A 22414-nucleotide genomic window follows, 5' to 3' on the forward strand; every position below is an offset into this window, starting at 1 on the left:
ATGGGAGAATCTGAGCATTCTGCCAACATCATGAACTCTAGTGGAAATGGAGTTGGAGGTAACCAACTTGCAGCCAGGGAATTAAAATTTTACCCAAGTTCACTGAACATAATTTTTGTTGATTATATACCTTCTCTTGGATTTGTCTCTTTTCTTTGGGGGAAGGTGCTAGGAATTGAACCCAGGGTCTCCAGCAGCATGTGCTCTACCACTGAGCTACTTCCCCAGCCTTTTAAAAATTTTTATTTTGGAGCAGGACTTTATTAAATTGCCAAGCCTGGCCTTCCAACTTTCAATGCTCCTGCATGCTGAGATGACAGGCTTACACCACCACTTCTTGCTGTCTCACTGTTTAGCTGTTGTAATCCTTAAAGTTATTAACTAAGGAACTATGTGGGTATGAGATCATTTTAAGCTAAAGCAGCCACATTCCCTTATTGTACTTGAGCTCTCAACAACACTCTCCTCCCCTCACCCCAGGCTGCTGGCCCACAATCACCCGGAAGGGGGCACTTTCGTTCAGTCCTTAGCTGGTGCCAGCGAAAAGGGAGCCCAGGAAGGAAACGTAACAATTAGTCACGTGTTTGGGGGGAGGGGGGGTGGAGATTCTCGCAAGGGTTGCTGGGACAGGGAAGGGAGGTCCACGTGGAGCGGGCGGAGTGTGCTGAAAGTTTTGGCGGGGCTGGCGGACGGAGAAAAATACCCAAATTTGAGTTGTGATTTTATGGAGAGAGGGGGTTCAAACAAACAAAAAAACAGGCAGGGTGCGCTGTGCCTTCGGAGAGGCCCCCTTAGAAGGGAGACGGGGAGCAGCGCTGCATCACCCAGCGGCTGGAACTCTGGGCAGGGTTTCTTACAGAAACATCTGAGTCGTACCGGGCTTCGGGGTTGAAGCCTCGTGGCTCCATGCTTATTTGCCATCCCTCATCCTCCCCGAAAAAGGGAAAGGTGTCCTCCCCGCCCGGCCAGCCGTGATACCCTTTCTGTGTCTTGTGGGGCCGCGCGAATGCCAACTACGCAAACCCCAGTTATTTACCTTTCCTAGCGCCTCAGGAAGCCGCCCAGGAATTCTCTGCCCCTGGGGAGAAGCCAAAACAAGTCTCCGCTTTTCACCATCTGGGTCTGCCCTACTGATGGCAGGAAGACGCAGCTTCGTGGTCATATAGCTGGAAGAGACCTGAAAGAACTATTTTCTTTATTGGTCTGGGAAAAAGTCAAGATCCAGGCAGGTAAAAAGGCTCCTGCGAGCTATTTCCACATCATAGAGATTCCCTTCAAAGAATGGAGGTCATAGAAATGGAATTCTGCCATTCTATATAACCCTGAGAAGGAGGGAGAAAGAGTTGACCGTTAACTTTCTGCAGACACTGAGCCAGGGGGCAAAGGATTAAATATTCAGAAGATTGTTTAGGAACTTGACTTGTGTGTCCTAAACAGTTTTTCCTAGGTTCCCTCACAGCTAGACCACTTTCTCCTTCTTGGCCTTTGCTCTTTGAGACCTTACTTCTTTATATGTCTTAGTGCAAGGATCACCACAGCTTAAAACCTAAAGGTTTAAAAGCAAGAGTTCCTGTCCTTCTTAGAAGACCTTCTAAGTTTCAGTTTTCTGGTAGTTTATCCAGATCACCCCAAGAGTTGAGATAAGATCAGACCTCCAATATAAAAATTCCAGTCTTGGCTTTGGGAGAGAAAATCCTAGCAGTGAAATCCTAGACTTTGAACTCAAAGCTGTAAAGTTTCTAGGGGGGAAAAAAAAAAAAAAAAAGGATGTTAAGGACTTACATAGGATTGTCAGCGTTTTATTTTGCCTGTAAGGGCTTTCTTTTGTGTGTGTGTGGTGGTGGTGGTAGTGGGATTTGAACTCACAGACTACACGTTGAGCCACTACACCAGCGCTTTTTTGTGATTTTTTTTTTTTTTTTCGAGATAGGGTCTCAAAAACTTTTTCTCCCTGCTTGCTTCAAACCACTATCTGAACCTCGAGCCTCCTTTCTCCTCTAGGCCTCCTGAGTAACTAGGATTACACGTGTGAACCAGCAGCGCCTGGTTAGCCTGTAAGGACATTAAACAACTACCACTATTAACTTCTGTTAACTATCATTTCACAAAAGAAAATACTCTCCCCTCTATCCTTCTTCCCAAAACACATTTGGGGTTGAACTCAGGGCCTCTGCTTGCTAGGCAGGCACTTGAGCCACTCCACCAACCCAAGAAAGTACATTTTAACACATAAAAAGTAGAAAGATAATTTTCATTAATAACAGCTCTCAACTACCCTACCTTGATCCACTCATGGGTGCTTGATAGTACCATTTTGTCCTAGACTACTCCAGCTTGTCTTTAGATCAGGAATGGGCAGCCTGAAAGCCAAGTTCAGTCTTTAATTTTTTTGTTTTGGTCTTGGTTGGAACCCATTATTTAGCCCAGGCTGACTTCTAGATACTTTTGCTTCTACCTCCTGGGTGCTGGGATTATAGGTGTGTGCACCCATGCATGACAACCCAATTCCTTTTTTGTATGTCCCACAAACCAAGAATTTTTAAGTAATAGGACTTTTATAAAAATATTTCATCAGCCTCCTGGTGCTTACCACAGGCTGTGTTCTTAACAATGACTGTATAGAAAGAGGAGGTAGGCTGGTTCTGGTGGCTCAGGAGGCAGAGATAAGGAGGATCAAAGTTTGAAGCCAGCCCCAACAAATAGTTCATGAAACGCTGTCTCGAAAAACACCTTCACAAAAAAAGGGCTGGTGGAGTGGCTCAAGGTGAATAGGGAGACATGGGGTAGAAGAAAAAAAAAAATCATGTCATTAAGACTGTATAACAATTTCATATAATAAAAAATATTATCTTGGAATACAGCCATAATGTATATCATTTACTGTGACTGCTTTGTCACTACCAAGACAGTTGAGTGCAAAACAGACCCAATGGCAGGCACAGCCTAAAATAGTTACTGGACCTCCAAGAATATAGGTAGGCTAATCCCTGGGGCAGACTCCAAAGCAGTGATTCTCAAGCTTGAAGTGCAAGATAATCACCTGGAGGGCTATTAAACTGCTGAGTCCCACACCAGAGTTTCTGATTCATTAGGGCTTGATTGGGGTCTCATTATTTGCATGTAACTTGCATTCCAACAGGTTTCCAGGTGAAGCTAGTGATGCTGGTTTGGGATTATACTTGGTCTAGGAGAAGAAAACATGATTTATTCACAGAACTGCCCATGCGTCCTGCCTTAGAAATCTTGACCACAAACTCTTTTCATCCCTTTCTATTGATCAACAAAATCTTGCCAATTAATAATAATGTACATTAGTTACAATGAGCATATTATAAGGCATTACCAGGTGGCCATGTGCTATGATACACATTTATCTCACTTAATCTTCACAATAACCATGTGAGGGGAAGTACTATTTTAGTTATTTTGCAGATTAGAGAAACTGAGGTAGAGAAGTTCAGTAACATCACAGCAAATAAATGATGAAACTATGATTGCTGTAGTTTAACACCATTTTTTTTTCTTTTGTGGTACTGGGGTTTGAACTCAGAGCCTCACACTTGCTAGGTAGGTGCTCTTAGCACTTGAACCACTCTGCCAGCCCTCTTTGTGTGTGTGTGATGGGTTTTTTCGAGATAGAGTTTCTTGAACTATTTGCCTGGGGCTGGTTTTGAACCTCAATCCTTCTGATCTCTCCCTCTGGAGAAGTTAGGATTACAGGTGTGTGAGCCACCTGTGCTTGGTCATGCCATTGTTTTTGCTTTTGCTCTTAATTGCTGAGTCTTCCAACTGCTGCTCCTTTATATATCCCCATACCATTAGCATTTTAGATTAACCACTCATCATCTCACACCAGAATAACAGCACTCAAATTGCCTTTTGCTTTTCATGTAGAGACATAAACACTGTAGTTAGCTTTCAGAAACACAAAGCTAAGGCAGAAAGCATAGCTCAAGCAACAGAATGTCTGATTAGTAAGCCCTGAGTTCAAAGCCCAGTACCACCTAAAAAAAGCTAAACAACCCCCACCCTCCCAAATCTAATCATCCTAGCTTTGCTGCAAAGAACTCCTATGATTGACCATGACTGATGTTTTTGGTGTTTTTGAGACAGGGTCTAGCTGTGTAGCCCAGCTGACCTCAAACTTGTGATCCTCTTACCTCAGCCTCCCAAGTGTTGAGATTACAATCGTGTATTTTTCATGCCTGGCTCACAAATTGAATGTTTTTATTTATTTATTTATTTATTTTTCCGGTTCTGGGGTTTGAACTCAGGGCTGTTCTTGCTAGTTCTACCACTTGAACTGTGCCCTTTTTGCTTTGTTTTTTTTTTTTTTTCTTTTGGTGGGACTAGGGTTTGATTTTTTTTTTTTTTTTTTTGCAGTACTGGGGCTTGATCTCAGGGCCTTCACCTTGAGCCACTCCACCAGCCCTATTTTCTTTTGTTTTGTGTAGGGCTTTTTGAGATAGGGTCTCTGGAACTATTTGTCTGTGCTGTCTTTGAACCTTGATCCTCCGATCTCTGCCTCCTGAGGGCATGAGCCACCAGCACCAGAGGAAAGTTAACATTAACGTTATATGGCACCTACTCTCAACCAACTTAAAGGCCTCTTTATATACATCATACAAATATATCTTATTTGATGAATATCTATCAAATGTCTACTTTCTGCCAGGTATGGTTCTAGGGGGAGAACATGGGAGTAAACAATACATGAATCTCACATTTTAGCAGGGCAGGATAATGCGTGGCAAATTACACATGAGATGTTAAGTACTCTACAAGTACTATAGAGAAAAATAAAGCAGAAAATGGGAAAGGGCATGTGGAGGGAGTTTCAAGATTACATAGAGTGGCTGGAGAAGGTATCACTGAAAAGATAACATGTAGTAAAGAGCTCAAAGTGAGGAAGTCATGTGGATAGCTGAAAGCAAGTGTAAGGACTTAAGCAGATGCATGCTGGTGAGGGGCAGCAAGAGGTGAGCATGGTAGGAGAGGAGTGAACATGGGGGACAGCAGCAAGCCAAAGCCAGAGGCCAGATCCCACAGGCCACTAAGATGATCTTGCTTTTACTCCAAGCGAGATGGGAAGCCATGAGAGGGCTTTGAGCAGAGAAAGAACATGATCTCACATCTTATCTGGATCACTGTGGCTGCTCAGAGCAGACTTAAGTGGGGGAAGGCAGAAGGCAAAGGTTGAAACTGAGAGACTAATTACAAGGTTACTGCAGTTAAAAAAACAAAGACAACCTCAGATTGTGCCTTAGACCGAGGTGAAAGTTGTGGAGGTATTGAAAAGGTAGTATCTTAAGACATATATTTTGGAAGAGCAGATTGGGGGAGATTTGGGTGGGGAAAATTAAGGAGCTTGACTTTAATTGTGGTACTGGGGCTTGAACTCAGGTCATGCACCTTGAGCCACTCCACCAGCCCTTTTTGTGTTAGGTATTTTCAAGATAGGGCCTCTCCAACTATTTGTCTGGGCTGGCTTCAAACCCTGATCCTCCTGGTCTCTGCCTCCTCAGTGGCTAGGATTACAGGCAAGGGCCACTGGTACCTGGCTGAAGCTTGACTTTAGATGTAAGTTTGAAATGCCTATTAGACATTCAATTGGACATATGTACTAGACAGTTGGAAATGTAATTTTGTAGGAGACTAAGAAGAAGATATAAATTTGGGAGTTGTCAGTGTATAGGTATGAGATGGTATGAAAAGTCTTGTCATCACATTTTACCAGCTTCCCATCCTTTCCATACAAGTCTGGTTGAAGAGGAAGCTCTCTTGGCTTCTTGAGAAGCCATTCATTTAATTGGCTTCACACCCATTTGCTTAAACTTTCCAGTGCACAAAGCAGAGAAACAGGTTTTGTTTTTTGGGTTTTTTCTTTTTTTTTTTGGTGGAACTGGGATTTGAAGTTAGGGCTTCCTGTTTTCAGGTGCTCTATTGCTTGAGCCACACCTCCAGTCCATTTTGCTGTGGTTATTCTGGAAATGGGATGTTAGGAACTATTTGCCAAGTAGCTAGGATTAAAGGTTTTGAGACAGGCACACGGAGAGTTTTTCTTCTTGCGGTACTGGGCTTTGAACTCAAGGCCTACACCTTGAGCCACTCCACCAGCCCTTTTTTTTTGTGTGATAGATTTTTTTCCAGACCTGAACTATTTGCCCAGGCTGGCTTCGAACCGTGATCCTCCTGATCTCTGCCTCTTTGTGAGTACCTAGGATTACAGGCGTTCAGATGAGGCAGTTTTAATTATAGAGAATTCCACATGAGGCCAGAGTATACCTCTTTTCCATCTCCGTACAGATTTTTAAAAGCACATCTCAGATAACCAGTTAAGTTTTTCCACGAGGAACTCGAGGACGACTTGATGGCCAAAGTTGTCTGAAAAGGAAGACGTGCGCGCACACACTCACAAAATGAACCAGGAGAGATGGGAAGAAGTGTTCAGACAGAAGGCCCTAAACTACTCGGTCTACTCCTGATAAAGATACAAAGTTCAGAGATTTCCTTCCTGAACCTCCTCCTCCAGAAGATGCTAGAAGTGGCTTAAGGAGGCTGGGGCGATGGCCGTTGGGAAAGAACTGTTGGTAGTTGGCAGTACTTCATCTTAGAGGTTGTGGCAGTAGACATCATGGATTTTCCTGCCTCTGGGACCTAGCGGTCTCTCCGTTTCTATTCTGGTTCCCTTAGACACAAAGAGCTAGGTTCTCTCCGTACCGTGTGGGGCTGCCCGGGAGCGTGGGGTGTGTGTGTACAGGAGGAGCTGAAGCTCTACCCAAAGCGACACCCACCAGCCCAAGCCGCGCCTGGGTCCTGAGTGGTCCAGGAGGCTCGCGGGGCCCCTCTCCAGCGTGGGCCAGGAGCGTTGCCAAGGTGCCGGGTGAGGGCGCCCAGCACAGGCCGGCTCCGTGGAGCGCTCGGTACACAGCCCCGGAGGGCGGGCGCATCTGCCTCCCGAACCCCCTTCCTTCCTTCCTTCCTCCCTTCCTCCCAATTCCATTCTCTCGCGCCGCGCTTTCCCGGGGAGCCTCCGCATTCCCCAGTTACCGGTGGCCGCCCTCCCGTCCCCTCCCCCAGAGGCCCACCTTGGCTCGTTCCTCCGTGGTCCTCGCCCCCATCCCCACCGCCCCCCCTCGCGGCGGCGGCGGCGGCGGCCCCTTTCACAATAGCGCTGCCCGCCTCCCTCTCCTCCGCTCCCGGTGCGCTCCCGCCCGCCCTCCCGGCGCATGCGCCCTCCGGTCTCCGGCGGCTGCGGCGGTGGCGGCTACGCGCGGCTCGGTTTTTTTTAAAGGGAAACGCTGCGGCGCCGGGGGTGACTGTGGGGGAGGGGGTCCCGGAGCTGCGGAGACCCCCGGGGGAGGCGGCAGACCCCCTCCCGGAGTAGGAGGGCTTTGGGCGGACCCATCCCTCCCACCCCCTCCTAAGGAGGAGGAAGGGGGGAAAATGGAGGCTCGGGGCGGCTGAGGCGAGCTCCGGGGCGGGGGGCCGGGGCGGGGAAGGGGGGGTGCGGGGTGGGGAGACGAGGCGGGCCCGGCCGGGCCAGGGGGGGCCGAAGCGAGCTCCGGGGATGAGCTCGGGGGCGGCTGGGTGCGAGCTCCTGCCTCTGCGGCGAAGGCGGCGGCGGCAGCAGAGGCGGCGGCGGCGAGGCCCCCATGGGCCGGCGGCGGGCCTCAGCCGCGGCCTCCACTACTCCGCTCGCCGGCGGGATGGCGCCGGGGCCCCGGAGGAACCGCGCTAGCGGAGGCCTGCTGCCGCGCTGCTGAGGCGAGCCCGCCAAACTCCCCTCCCCCTCCTCCGTCCTCGACCCCCCGCACCTCGCCCCTTCCCCACCCCCTCCAACGTCTCGGTGCCCGGCGCTGCCCCCGGACCACTATGACCATGAGATCCGCAGTGTTCAAGGCGGCCGCGGCCCCTGCTGGCGGCAACCCTGAGCAGCGACTGGACTACGAGCGGGCTGCGGCGCTGGGCGGGCCCGAGGACGAACCCGGGGCGACCGAAGCCCACTTCCTCCCCCGGCACCGTAAGCTCAAGGAGCCGGGGCCCCCGCTGGCCTCGTCCCAGGGCGGGAGTCCCGCGCCTTCCCCGGCCGGCTGCGGCGGCAAGGGCCGGGGTTTGTTGCTCCCGGCCGGGGCGGCCCCCGGGCAGCAGGAAGAGAGCTGGGGCGGTTCGGTGCCCTTGCCCTGTCCGCCCCCGGCCACCAAACAAGCCGGCATCGGCGGGGAGCCAGCCGCAGCCGGCGCCGGCTGCAGCCCCCGGCCCAAGTATCAGGCGGTGCTGCCCATTCAGACCGGCTCTCTCGTGGCGGCGGCCAAGGAGCCTACGCCCTGGGCTGGGGACAAGGGTGGGGCAGCTCCCCCAGCTGCCACCGCCTCGGACCCGGCGGGACCCCCACCACTACCTCTGCCCGGGCCGCCACCCCTCGCGCCCACCGCCACCGCCGGGACCCTGGCGGCCAGCGAGGGCAGATGGAAGAGTATGAGGAAGAGCCCTCTCGGGGGTGGCGGCGGCTCGGGAGCCTCCAGTCAGGCCGCCTGCCTCAAACAGATCCTTCTGCTGCAATTGGACCTCATCGAGCAGCAGCAGCAGCAGCTGCAGGCCAAGGAAAAGGAGATCGAGGAGCTGAAGTCCGAGAGAGACACGGTACGGTAGGGGTTAATGTGCGTTCGGGACGAGGAGCGAGTAGTGCGCATGCTCGGGGGAGGGGGGCCGTCGGAGGCTTAGGTCCCCCGTGGTGAGGGGTGGAGGAGGTTGGCCACCGGGAAAGGAGTGTCTTAGGTGCCGGGTCCTGGGGAACTAGGCTCACTGACACGTTGGGTGGGAGGGAAGGGTTAAAGGGCAACCTCCCAGAGGGAGGGGGAAGGGAGGTTTCGGGTGCTAGAGGGTTAATTTAAAATGACAGCCCCAGACTTGTGGGAAAGACGATCAGAGTAGGGAAAGACCTGAGGTGTGAGTGGTTAAAAATGAAAGGGTGGGGTGCAGATGTGGTGGCTGTATGGAAGGGGTTAAATTAAAGATCTATCGCGTTAGAAATGCATTGTGGAGGACAGGCACGGAGCAGCTGTTGCTCTATCCACTGCTGCAGCATCTTTAGGGTCTTAGGCCTTTCAGCGGGCTGAGGGGTAGAGGTGAATTATGTGGAATCCTATTTAGCATTTTTAAATGATGTTGAGAATCACTGCCTTTGATTTCAGACAGTTTTTCATAGGAATCTGAGTTATAAAACACAACCCACTGACCAGGTCCCTTGAACATGCATGGTGTTTGAAGCTGGAAGATTTTATGGCATGAGGGGAAAGTAAGCTTATTCAATATGTTAAGTAGACACCCCCCGCCCCCACTTACAAAATCCCGGTTTTAGAATCTTAAGGTAGTAGGCAAGTCGTTTAATATTTCTTTGTACTTCTGAGGAGCATGACTATATATCAGCTTGGTTTACTGAAGCAGTAGTAAAGGGCACCTCCTCGTTAAACATACTCCTTCAGATATCAGGGAGTTGGGGTGGTGGGGTATTACTGTGCTAGCATACCTTTCAGCTGCCTAAAATAAACATGGTTTCTACAATTGTGTTCAGGCTGCAGCAGTTCCTCTGTCTCTTCTATCTGTCTGTCTGTCTTTCTCTCTCCCTCTCCCTCTCCGCGCCCCCTCCCCCCTCCCCTGGCGTTGTGTGCGCCAAGGGCTGAGCAAAGGAGCAGAGGGCTATTCATTTTGTTTGCTTTCCAAATGAATCACATCAGGCTGTTTTATTGGAGAATGCTTTCTGCAAGGTGGAACAGAAGCTGGAGCAGGTCTTACTAAAATATCTCATAGTGTCGATTTGTGGAAGTTACTCAACATGGAGGAGGCTCTGCTCAGCTACTGTACTGCAGCCTAGGATGTGATGGTACTGTAATTACAACACATCATATCCTTTCACGGGGGGAGAGGATCAGTGAAGGAGAAATAAAGGAAATGTCACCCACAAACCATGTTTAAGTAATGCCAAGGCTGCGAATCAAAACAGATATGAGATGAAATGAGAGTATGGCTGACGGGGGCTCTCTGCTGATTGTGGAGGTTTCTGCTGAGTTACTGAGGTAATGCTCCTTTTGCAGACTTTCCTAGGTAGGAAAAGTGGGTTGAGTTAAGGATAAAGTGTCAGTCTGAACTTGGCATTCACTGCTTCTGTTGTGTATTGCAGTCTTAGCGTTGCTTAAGCTTGTTTCTCTTATTCCAGTTATTGTTTGGCCTCTACTGAAATCTATGCAGTGGATGTAATGAAGGCAGCATAAATATCACTGTCTAATCCAGACAAAATTCTTGTAGTATGGTGTAAGTAGCACAATTGGCACCTTTTCTCAAAACTGAGTTAATGTGAAGTTTTTGATGACAATAGACTTCCATTTTCTGCTTGATTATGTAGTCCTCCCTTTTAATTACAGTAAAAGGATATTGTAATAAATTTTAGGCAAATGGTATTTTTTCTGTTATTTCAAATACAAAGCAGTATGTGTATGTCATGTTGGTTGGAATTTATATTTCTCATTTCTATTACAATTTTTTTCAAATGAAGTTTTCATTGTTTCAGAAGTATCTTTCCCCATCCCCCAAACATCCCATCTTCAAATAACACTACAACTGATTGCCCTCTCACTGTAGTGTTTGGACAGTGCTATTGTGTATAGAGTTTTGGAGTGGAAGTAGAGAGGATAGGATTTGGAAAACTTTAGGGTCCTCTTAAAAGAATATAGGGCTGGGGGTGTAGCTCAGTAGTGGAGCACTTGCCTAGCATGCACTCTTGAGGACCTGGTTTCTACCCCCAGCACTGCCAAAAAAATAGTGAAGAATATATATATATGGCTAATTCTGGAAACTCCCAAACTGAGACCATGCCATTAAAAGGCATGCTGTGGCCTCTCCCAGTGGAGAGGATCTTCTTTCAGAACAATGAACTACAAATTTCCCCATGCCCTTTCCCATTAAAATTAACCCCTAAAATTAAATAGTGTGTATTGTTTTCTCTATCATGTTGAAGAAAACTATTTAGATTAATGTCTGCCAATTAAAAATAAGTTGAATTGATAAGGGTCCACAGAAAGATGCAGAAGACTGTGCTGATTCCTAAGTGAGTTCTAAGTGCCTGTGTTTAAATTTTTTGTGTGTTAAGTCTGCATTTTGTCACTTTCTTTTAGCTCCTTGCTCGGATTGAACGTATGGAAAGGCGGATGCAGCTGGTAAAGAAGGATAACGAGAAAGAAAGGCACAAGCTGTTTCAGGGCTATGAAACTGAAGAGAGAGAGGAAACAGAACTATCTGAGAAAATTAAACTGGAGTGCCAATCGGAGCTTTCTGAGACATCCCAGACTCTGCCTCCCAAGCCTTTCTCATGTGGGCGGAGTGGAAAGGGACACAAAAGGTGTGCTGATAACTTTGTTCTACTGTCTGGACATGATGAGGACACTTGTTACCAGTGACTGAGAGTAGGGATTGGGATTTATGGACTGGTTTTATGGCAACCGTAGCCTGAATTACCAAATCTTTTATGCTGAGAAACTGTCTTGAAACATTCTTGTGTAGGTTATAAGAGTCTTTTAAGAACATTTTGAACACAGTAAGTACAGAATACAGAGTACATCATAAAGAGAATGGGCAACAAATGTGACAGCTGAGTATCTTAAAGCAAAAGCAGTTCACTTTAAGTTAGGAAGTGTTAAACTCTTCCATTATGTTAGGCATTGGTGACATAAATTAACATGTAACTGTCCCTGGACTCAAATTAGTCAGACTTTAAGGATGGGCAAAATTTTTGAGAACTCAATTTCAAACACAGTAAAATACGCAGATATTCAACACTGACACATACTAAGTTTTGTAAGATTCAGGGATATTGAACATTATTCTGAGATAGAAATTGTGAAACTTTGAGGAGATGAATCTTCGAAAAAGAAGCATAGACTTTAGGTTGGCAAGGAGGAAAAGAGATGGCATTCTGGAGATATGGGGGGAGTGAGAGATGGGAGAAAGAGCCAGTAAATAGCAAAAAAAAAGGAAAAAAAATATAATTAGCATGGTAGAGGATTAGGATATAAAAGAGAAAAGCTGGTTTCATTCATATGCAGGAATGAAATACATGGCACAGAGTAGTGGCAACTAATGCTGGCTAATGGACCTTAAAGAAGATAAAAGTGTTTTGAATCTAGTAGGCAATGGAATACTATCAGAGATTTTTACCTGTGGAAACTCAGTTTATTTACTAAGGGCCTATTCTATATACTGTTGAGCATGAGGTGGTTTCTATTCATGACTTCCAAATATCAGATACTCAGATACCTGAACACTGGTCACTTTGGAGCAAGAGAACAAACTACTCTTGCCTCAAAATGTGTTCGGATCAGATTTTATTCAAGTCAATAAATTTTATAATGTTTTCTTTCCTATTTGATAGGAAAACCCCATTTGGAAGTACAGAAAGAAAGACTCCTGTTAAAAAGCTGGCTCCTGAATTTTCAAAAGTCAAAACAAAAACTCCTAAGCACTCTCCCATTAAAGAGGAACCCTGTGGTTCCTTATCTGAAACTGTTTGTAAGCGTGACTTGAGGAGCCAAGAAACCCCAGAAAAGCCCCGGTCTTCAGTGGACACCCCACCAAGACTCTCCACTCCCCAAAAGGGACCCAGCGCCCATCCCAAGGAGAAAGCCTTCTCAAGTGAGATAGAAGATTTGCCGTACCTTTCCACCACAGAAATGTATTTGTGTCGTTGGCACCAGCCTCCCCCATCACCATTACCATTACGGGAATCCTCTCCAAAGAAGGAGGAGACTGTAGCAAGTAAGGCATAGAGAACACTTGCTCTTATACCCTAGTGGTGGCGGTCAAGCTAACAAGTGTGAAAATGCCTTTGGCATTTTTTAAAAAGTGCAATCAATAAAGCAGAGTTCTGTCAAGAATGAGTAAGTTTACAGCCAGAGACAGACACTGTGCAGGCATTGCAAATAGATGGAATTACAGCAAAATGTGCTCAATGTATTTGCCTGCTTACAACACTGGGAGATGTGTTTGCCAGTAAGTTGCTCATCACAAGAGCATCAGACTTGGGGGTGTAATCTCCGGCAACTTGCATGCCCTCTGAAAGAAGGGTTTTCTGTGCTGTGAAATGCATAGAACTTACACTTTGCCATACACGACTGTTCCTGCAATTGATTGTGTGAAACCTGGGAGGGTGGTCTTTGGGTGCTCTCAGGGGCCAATGGTAATTTTTGGTTGGGGAGCCAGCTTGGGGTGGGGAATTTCAACTGGGCCTCCACTCTTTCACTATATAAACATTTATCTGTATCTCTATGTCCCGGTCTGGGGGCAGGAGGAATCTGCCAAAGACCAACAGTCTTACTTTATTTTACTCTACTTCACAAAGGTTCTAAAATGTGAAGAGTTTACTTGGATTGCAGTAGCCCATTGGTTGTTCATATATTTAAATAAAATGGTCTACAAACTATTTTTCAAACAATAAGAACTATCTTGGGATATCTGAACTGCTTGGGGAGGGTGGGGTGTGGGAACTGGTCTTCATTCCCTTTTTTTTCTTTATGGTTTCCACACAGAGATGCTCCCCTATCTCCTACATCACCAGTAATTGGACTGTGTCTTCAATTGTGTAATATTAGTCTGTGACAGTCACTGTGGGTGCTCTGGGGTAATGGTGGGGAAAGCCTTCTTGGATAGAGCCTCAGACCTGACTTTCTAACCCTGTGCCTTGCCCTAGCAGGGATGGGGATGGGAATCCATTCCAGTAAGATGAGAGCATTCTCCAGGCTTTGTTTGGCTGTTGTGGTGATAAAATTAAGTGGGAAGATAGATTAATTATCTTAACACTTATTAGGCCTCACACTTGAGTCTATGAGACAGACCAGGATCCTGACCTAGATTCAGATTTTTCTGTTGTTTTCAGTCAGTTGAACAGGTTCATCCTTAATGGTTAACCTTTTTGCTACCATGGCAATGCTGTGTAACAACTTAAGAAAAATCATGAAGCAACCTCCCAGCCAGAATTGGGAAATGGCTATTCTGTGTGACTGGCTGATTTTGAAAACCCTGTCTGCCCTAGTACAGCAAGTTCTAAACACCTCTCAGATTGTGGGCATAACAATATGAAGGAGTGTGACTGGGGATATACCAGTACCTTGAGGAGCCTGAGTTATGAATAAATGTGTGAATCCTTATTCTTGGTGCCTCTATCTCAAGAGGAAGTCTCAATGACTTGTTCTGAGGAAGCCAAAGTCTTTGTGCATGTTGTTCAGGCTGGACCAGCAAGGTAGTTTGTTTGGAGGGAGGAGGGAGCTGTTTAAGAAGACTACGTATGTAAGTTTTGAGAACACTGATCTTTTATTTGAAAAATAGGGTCAACTTTTACTCACCTGCCATGTTCTGAGTTTAAGGTTTGATATCCTTGGCCATCAACTGTTGCAGGGAAACCACCCTAAATAATGAAGAAAAGAAGTCGTCTCAGTGTAAAAAAAAAAGTGGTGGGCTTATTTTCTTTTCTTTTGTCTGTTGTTCCCTCTTCCCCTCCCCCAGAGAGAAATTCTCAAAAGAACAACTCAAAAAACAAAATGGCTTCCTAGTGAGAACTTCAGTGATGATCCTTTCCTCCATTTTGGGTATGGGCTTTTTTTCTTTTTACACTGAGATGATTCTTCTTTCCTACATTATTTAGGGTGTCTGATGCCATCAAGTGTTGCAGGAGAAACTTCAGTCTTGGCTGGTGAGTAGAATAGGAATTGTGCTGACTGGGCCTGGGGTGGGGGTTGGTGGGATGGTGGCTGGTTGGGAGCTGCATTCCCCATCCATTGGATGTGGGAGAGTGAGATTCCTTGGTGTTTGATTGATTACATTACCATAGACTTCAAAATGACAACAAATTTCAGTTGTTTTTCAGGAACTGCAATAGCAACCATTATATGAATTGTCAGGTATTGGCTTAGGGTTTTTTTGTGATCCTGAGTTTGGCAGACTGCAATGGCATTTTAGGTTCTTTTATACCATAGTGAGGACACTGAAATATGGCTTCAGGTGAGGCCATAGAATGGATTCCTATCACTTGGTAACTTTGTTTTATCCGGGGAGAGACCTTTTGGCCTAGTGAATAGTTGGAGGGTTGTATGACTTTGGATTTAAGGGTGGTTCCACCCCTCCTCTCTTTCTTTTTCTTTTTCTTTGTTTTTTCAGTTCCTTCTTGGAGGGACCACTCAGTAGAGCCTCTAAGGGACCCAAATCCTTCAGACCTTTTAGAGGTAAGTACTCAAGAGTGTCCATGGAAGGGAGTAAGAAACTGAATAGAATGTGAGAGTGTTCAGCCAGCAATGGTGATTGACACCTGTAATCCCAGCTACTGGAGAGGCTGTGTCAGGAGGATCACTTGAACCCAGGAGTTTGAAGCCATCCTGGACAACACAGGGAGACCCTGTCTCAAAATAAAAAAAATAAAAAAAAAAGAAGGCATAACTTCAATATGCCATACAGTACAAAGGATGGATTAAATAGAACTTTAAGGCCAGAAAGGAACTGCAGAGATTATCTAGTTCATCTCCTTCATTTATAGATGATAATACTGGAACCAGAGTGGCTAAGTATTACTCAAAAATAAGTAGCTAGATAGTACTTAAAACAAAGGTAGACACTGGGCACTGGAGCTCACACCTATAATCCTAGCTACTTAGGAGGCAGAGATCAGGAGGATAGTGGTTCTAGGCTAGCCCAGGCAAATAGTTTGAGGGACCTGTCTCAAAAATACCTAATTCAAAAAAGAGCTGGTGAAGTGGTTCAAGTGATAGAGCGCCTGAGTTCAAACCCCAGTAGTGCCACAAAAAACAACAAACTAAAGTAGATTTCATACTAAGTCGGAGGAAAGCAAGGGGAATGGAAATATAATGAACTTGATCAAGTTGCACTGTATGCATATATGGAATTATCACAATGAAATCCCCTCTTATTGTACGCTAATTCAAAGATAAAATTTTAAAATTTGTACCATTCAACAACACATCTATATATTCCAAATTAATTCGGCTCTTAAATATTTGATGTTTTAAACTCAGACTCTTAGAAAATATGGAGGTGGGGGTTTAAGGCAGTCTCAGAAGTGTTTCAGTTTGATGTGATTTTTACCTCAAAGTTAGGGGAATGATTTTGAAATGTGGAGTTTCTGAAAGAGTGGAAGTGAGGAAAGGAGTATGTGTTTTATTACATGTTACCAGGAGGTTCACATGATTATCTGTACAACTAACACACTTAGGTAGAACCTGAAGGTGAAAGATTTTATGTTCCTGGAAGTTACTATATGATTTTAATGCAATGAATAGCTTATTGCTACTGTTCCTTATTCAGAACCTGGATGACAGTGTGTTTTCAAAGAGGCACGCAAAACTGGAGCTGGATGAGAAGAGAAGGAAAAGGTAAGGCACAGATGTCCTCATGGGAACAGCTGAGCCCTAGGACCCTGACCTCCCACTTTCATGCTGTGGAGAGTCCTGGAGCTCTTAACATGCCTACATTACTAGCTTCCCAATGAATTGAGTTATCTGAGCTGAAAGTGGTAGTTATTATAGATAAACATGTTTGGTGTCTTTTTTTTCATGTATGTCCTTCCTCAGTTCCATTTTCTGTGGAACACCAACACATGACCTGGACTGCTAGACCTAAGCACCTCTCCCTTAATTAAGCAGTCAGTTCTCTAGCCCACCTAGAGGAGTCAACAAGAATCTTCCTAGCATCTGAATTGTGTGAGTTGCTTTTATAGAACAGATTTTTGCTAAGCAGTAATGTTGGGTTTATTTTTTGTTTTTCTCTGGTTTTTCCAGATGGGATATTCAGAGGATCAGGGAACAAAGAATTTTACAACGACTGCAGCTCAGAATGTATAAAAAGAAAGGAATTCAGGAATCTGAGCCTGAGGTTACCTCATTTTTCCCTGAGCCAGATGATGGTAAGTTTTGCCTATCTTAAAAAAGTTGGTTTTCAAAGAAGAAAAAAGGGTGCAAAGCTCCAGGATAGAGCTTGTTCTGTTGAGTAAACTGTTTTGGAACTGTTGAATAAAATGTTTTGCTATACATTTCTCAATTGTATCACTAACAAGGTCCCATTTGACTTTTCTTCCATAGTTGAAAGTTTGATGATTACCCCCTTCTTGCCTGTCGTAGCATTTGGGCGACCATTACCAAAATTAACTCCACAGTAAGTATAAAGGTTCTTTTCCTTTCCTCTCAGCGTGCACCTCCTTTTCAGACTCCATGAAAGCCTAGATAAAAGGTCGAACTAGATGCTTAGATAGGGCTAGCCATTGTTCTTTGATAGGAGTGAGGCTACCTGGGCAACAAACAAGCCAGGAATTAGGATTGTTTTTTGAGATAGAAATGTATTATTCTGTCACTTTAATGGTACACAATTGCTGTGGCTTTGAGGCAGGAAAGACTCTCCAAAGTTGGGACTTCTCAGTCAGGGATAGAAGTGGTGAAAGACATGATTTTTTTTTTTTTTTTTTGGAGTTAATAGCTTCTCCACACTAAATCTCTTCTAGTCTTGGAATTTGATTTCCTTATTCCTTTTTTGTCAGAAATTTTGAGCTGCCCTGGTTGGATGAGCGTAGCCGATGCAGGTTGGAAATCCAGAAGAAGCAAACACCTCACCGGACGTGTAGGAAATAGCTGTGCTGGCAAGAACCCTCTGTCTTCAGATAGTTGTAGCATGCCATTCCCAGAGAGTGGCAGAGACCTGTATATGTGACCTATGTCCTCATGTATGTTATCATTCACTGATAATGCTCTTCCATACTCCCTTGACTTTAGTTTTGTTTTCATCACTCTGATTCACAAAAACTCTTTCATTGGACTACTTGTGAATTATGGAGGATGATTTCTTTTCCCTTTTTGGGGAGATGAAGTCTATAGGATGGTAGATTTGTAAGTTTCAGAGTTTTTATACATTTGCCTATGTTAAAGGCGTACAAGGGCTGTCTTCATTAGTCATGTGGAAGATAAAGCCCCTGCCTTTAGGAGCTGTGCCTGCCTGGCACTCTTTTTGCCCTGGCATACCCTATGTATAGTTTGGGTGTAGTGATTTTTATCCTAAAATAAAACAAGAAAGACTTCACCATGAGCTTTAGGACCAGATGAGGACTAACAAGTGAAGTGATGAAGCAAGTCATTGTCACAGAGTAGGAGAGAAATTGGAGAGTTGGTAGATAAGTATCCAAAAAGATGATTGTTCTCTTAAAACTGTTCTGTGATGTAGCCATGTGGGAAGGGATGTGTGACTGTGATTATTTTCTTAGTTAATGGGTAACTGAAGTTCTCCCACTTCAGTGGGAAACTAGAAAATAAAATCTTTGGAAAAGATAATGGAGATGTTAGTTTCATACAAGTTACAGTGCTAAATAAAAGCAATTGTCATTTGGGGATGACAGGCAAGAACTTATACAGATGTCCTTCTGTCACATCACTTCTCAAGTATTCCTTAGTTGGGCTTTATCCTCTTAACTGAGCTCTTGGTGGTGGGGTAGAGATTTAGGGAAGGTGGGGAGGAGGGTGTGAGATACGTGCTTCCTTTGGCAGGCAGATGTTTACATCTTTGAAACAAACAGATGTACCTAAAGAGCTTCTCCATTCATTTTGTAAAATTAGATTTGTATGTGTACCATCTTGATCTCCCTCCCCTGCCCCATTTTGTTGAAAAACTTAAGGACAGGACTCCCAGGCCACTTTGGTCTCAGTGTAAGATCACTGTTAACTATCTGGAAGGAAAATAGAGCCAAGACCTCTGGTCTTAAATATTGGAATTGCCTTTCATTAGTCTTCAGGACTATTGTGTGAAAACAAGTAGGGGTCTGATCTCCTAGAAGGTAGGGGCTTTTATCCTTAAAGAGAATATGTCCCCAGATTATTAGCACTTTTAGAGGAGAAGCCAAGGTATGTAGGATGTGTGGCTGGCCCATCAGGGGAGCATAAGAGAATGGCATACCATTGTGGGAAGAGAAGAAAAGTTCCTCAGGGGCCTCCCACTGCTACAGTTTTTTGTGAGATGTTGATCTGTGCTCCCTGGGTTTGATTTGAAAGGAATTCTGGCAGCACATGTTATATTCTTGAATGATCTTGCTGCTCTTATTTCTCCTTTTGTGTGTGTATGTGTGCGCGTGTGTGTGGCTGTGGGTTTTCCTTTGTAACTCCATTTGCTTAGGAGAGTGGGCTCTCTATACGGGAACCTGCTGTAAACTTCATTGCAGCAAGGATATAAACAGAAAGAGGACTTATTCCACTAGGGGCTCTCATCTCACACCGTAAAGATAAGGAGATTTTTAGAAAAACTGGGCCAGATTTTGTTTTCCATTATTTTAATGTGGCAAGTTGTTTAGTGTTCCTGCTCTGACCTACGTTATGTTTCTTTATAATGTGCTCCCCCCAAAAAAAAAAATACTCCAATCAGTGTCTCTTTACTTAGTTCCTCGATCCTTCATTTCTTCTTGATTTCAACATTTGTCAGATTCCTAATATGGGATATGGGTTAAAAACTTAACCTTTATGTTTCTGCCCTACATAGGCGACACCTCAGATACTGCTTTCGCTAGATTGAAAGGAATCCATGAGGTGCTATCTGGCCAGACTTAAGTGGATTCTATTTCCTTGGTTCTCCATTCCCTGAGGACCTTTTATTTTATTATCCCCTCTTCTAGAGCTCCTTTGATTTGGATATGTTGAGGTTAGTTGAGAAGGAGGTTTTGAGCAAGTTCCAAGAGCGAAATTACAGTGTGTTAAAAGAGTATAGGGGGAAAATTAGTCTTATTTTTCCCTACGTGGGATACAACACTGTGAAAATCAATCTTCAACCGAAGGCCCTACAATTCTCCTAAAACATCGTTCCTTGTTTCTTTCTTTAACAAAGTTTAAGCTAGTGTTAATAAATTAAGAGAAATTGCTTGTCTGTCCACCTCAGCTTTGTTTTATGCTCATTTCATATTGTTGTCTGTGTTGTAATTCATACTTTTGATACCATTTCTGATGTGTAAAATTGGTTGTCTTGTAAATATCTTATAAAGAGTTCAATTGTAAATAAACTATTGTGGCTGTTAATTTTTGAACTTCTGCCTCAATTTATTAGATTTGTTGGGAAACATTAGACAATTATATTTGTATATTTGAAAGGAAAAAGAAATCCATTTCCACAATAAAATAGAACACACTTTCCCTTTTTATAAGGTACTCACCTTCCATTTGTGTATCAGTACAATGTATGTTTAATTCCTTTGTCCAGAGCTCTTCCTTACACAAAATTGACAACTTTAAAAAAAAAAAAAAAAAGAGATTGAAGCCTGTCATAGTAGTGCACATTTGTAATACCAGCACTTGGGAGGCTGAGGTTGGAAGCCAGTGAGGGCTAGATAACAAGACCCTGTCTCAAAAATAAAAGCGAGCTGGGCACCAGTGGCTCATTCCTGTAATCCTACCTACTCAGGAGGCAGAGATAAGGAGGATCACAGTTCAAAGCCAGTCCAGGCAAACAGTTTGAGAGACCCTATCTCAAAAAACCGTATCACAAAAAGTTGGGTTGGTGGAGGGGCTGAAGGTGAAGGTCCTGAGTTCAAGCCCTAGTACCACAAAAAATAAGTAAAATAAAAACGAGGGACTGGAGGTGGTGGTTCAAGCAGTATAAATGCCTGTGTGAAGCAGGTGTGAAGCCCTGAGTTCAAACCCCAGTACTCCCAAAAAAACATTGAAAAAAAGATTGTAAGATACTTGGTGCCTTAATAAAAATCTCATACTTGGAAAGATCTTATATGACCTGATAATATGATTTCTCTTGGACATTACAAATGAAGCCCAGTCTGCTTCAATGCAATGTCTTTCCTCATATATCGTTTTGTAAACATTTAATATTCTTCCTCCTTGACAAAATCTTAACTTCTTGTAACTTGAACCCATTGGTTCTTGTTCTGTCTTCCAGAATGATGAAACAAGGTCAATACCTTTTCCTCAGAGTCCCCCTAGTAAGTTAAGATGGCAATCCCTAAGTAATCTCTTCATTCTTAAACAGCTCTTACAATTGTTTCTCAAGAAAGTATTCTGGGCTGGTGGAGAGACTCAAAGTGGTAGAGCACCTGCCTAGCAAACATGAGACCGTGAGTTCAAACCCCAGTACCACAAAAAGAAAAAACAGTATTCTGAATTTTCAGTTCCCTCTGAATGAGTTAACAGTTTACTCTTTTAGAAGTTGGACTCAGTGTGTGTGGGGACACATCTGTAATCCCACCACTCAGGAGGCTGAGGTTTGAGTTTGAGGCCAGCCTGAGCTACATAGACCCTATCTCAAAAAAAAAAAAAAAAAAAAATTGGACCAAGACCAAATAACTGAAGGACAAAGTGGCAGACTATCTCTTTCCTTACTTAGACACTTGACAGCCTTATTCGCACCAATTTAACTTATAATCTCTAAAATTCCCCAGGTCTTTTTAACACTTACTAAATCATACAACCTCCATTTTGAATTCAAGCAGTTGGTTTATGGAACTGGACTTACAAGTTACATTTGACTACCTGCCTAGCTGAGATTGTTTAGGTCCTGATTCAGTCTCTGAAAGGCATTCATAATTCCTTCTAGTGTCATTGTCTATCAATTTGATAAACAGGATACTTAACTATATCATTTATAAAAATATTAGCACAGAATCCTGTGTTAGATCACAGTGATCTGTTGACATATTCATGTGCACTGCTGCAGGTGCACGAATAACTCACGAATCTTTTATATCCTTATTATGAAGGAAAACATACTGATTTTTTTTCATTGCTGACAAATGTCAAAATCAAAGCATAACAAAAAGGAAATCCTGTCAGGAACAACGGTTTCTACTGCTCATCTCTTTAAACCGTTTCTAAAATCTACCTTGGTAAGACTAGCATCCTACCAGCCTGCACTCTGGGAGAGGCGATGGCTGGGGTGGGAAGGCATGAAGAGAAAGAGGAAATGAGTACACACAGAAAACGCTGCAACACTGCGCCCTCTGCCTCCCCTGCAATTAGTTTCCCCTTCATCCCTCAGCTTAAACGGGTAGTTGTGGCAAACCTGATGCAGCACTACGGCTTTAAAGATTTACCTTGATTCGTGATTTTTACCAAGCAAATAAACGCAGTAAAATGCTATGCCTCAAACGTAGGCATAAACGAGAAATGGAAACAGAAAACCACAATGCTGCAGTGGAGTTATGACAAGCCAGGTCGACGCCTTCCGCTGGAAAAGCCCAAGATGGCCGGGCTGAAGTCCACCACCACCCCTTGCCCAAAGCCAGCCCAAGGGAAGTCAAGTGCCGCACCACGCCCCCTTACGTCACCGACATACGTAATCCCGCTCGTCCGAAAACGTGCCGCAGGGCGCAGGCCCCGCCCCGGCCCCGCCC

At 44.6% G+C, this 22414-nt stretch overlaps 1 protein-coding gene, 1 long non-coding RNA gene and 1 pseudogene across 5 annotated transcripts; 2 read left to right on the plus strand and 1 right to left on the minus strand.

Annotated features, from left to right (window-relative positions):
- The first annotated feature begins 2573 nt into the window (after window positions 1–2573).
- On the plus strand, window positions 2574–2669 carry LOC141414509 (small nucleolar RNA SNORA51; annotated as a pseudogene).
- A 4835-nt stretch (window positions 2670–7504) lies between these two features.
- Msl1 (MSL complex subunit 1) lies at window positions 7505–20093 on the plus strand. 4 transcript variants are annotated; one of them, XM_020176361.2, is made up of 9 exons: window positions 7505–8643; window positions 11172–11395; window positions 12425–12807; window positions 14690–14737; window positions 15202–15266; window positions 16360–16427; window positions 16833–16957; window positions 17133–17205; window positions 17585–20093. In XM_020176361.2, the coding sequence occupies exons 1-9, from the start codon at window positions 7876–7878 to the stop codon at window positions 17673–17675; spliced, it is 1845 nt and encodes a 614-aa protein (XP_020031950.1). In that variant the 5' UTR covers window positions 7505–7875; the 3' UTR covers window positions 17676–20093. The 4 variants fall into 4 exon arrangements, with proteins under 4 accessions (XP_020031950.1, XP_020031951.1, XP_073901768.1 ...); XM_074045667.1 differs by lacking the exon at window positions 7505–8643 and adding an exon at window positions 9196–9298; XM_074045666.1 differs by lacking the exon at window positions 7505–8643 and adding an exon at window positions 10217–10311.
- On the minus strand, window positions 14336–22404 carry LOC141413715 (uncharacterized). The gene is made up of 3 exons (XR_012438550.1): window positions 22115–22404; window positions 20228–20300; window positions 14336–14452 (listed from the first exon to the last, which is right to left on the minus strand). It is a non-coding gene; the product is annotated as an uncharacterized lncRNA (long non-coding RNA).
- Between the last annotated feature and the right edge of the window lie 10 nt (window positions 22405–22414).

The sequence above is a fragment of the Castor canadensis genome, chromosome 11 (genome assembly GCF_047511655.1).
Source record: "Castor canadensis chromosome 11, mCasCan1.hap1v2, whole genome shotgun sequence".
NCBI classification, from domain to species: Eukaryota; Metazoa; Chordata; class Mammalia; order Rodentia; family Castoridae; genus Castor; species Castor canadensis.

Coding starts and splice junctions, on each gene's coding strand:
- Msl1 (XM_020176361.2), top strand. CDS start 7,876: ATGACCATGAGATCCGCAGTGTTCAAGGCGGCCGCGGCCCCTGCTGGC. Junction 8,644..11,171: donor TGAAGTCCGAGAGAGACACG/GTACGGTAGGGG, acceptor ACTTTCTTTTAG/CTCCTTGCTCGGATTGAACG. Junction 14,738..15,201: donor AGAAACTTCAGTCTTGGCTG/GTGAGTAGAATA, acceptor TTGTTTTTTCAG/TTCCTTCTTGGAGGGACCAC.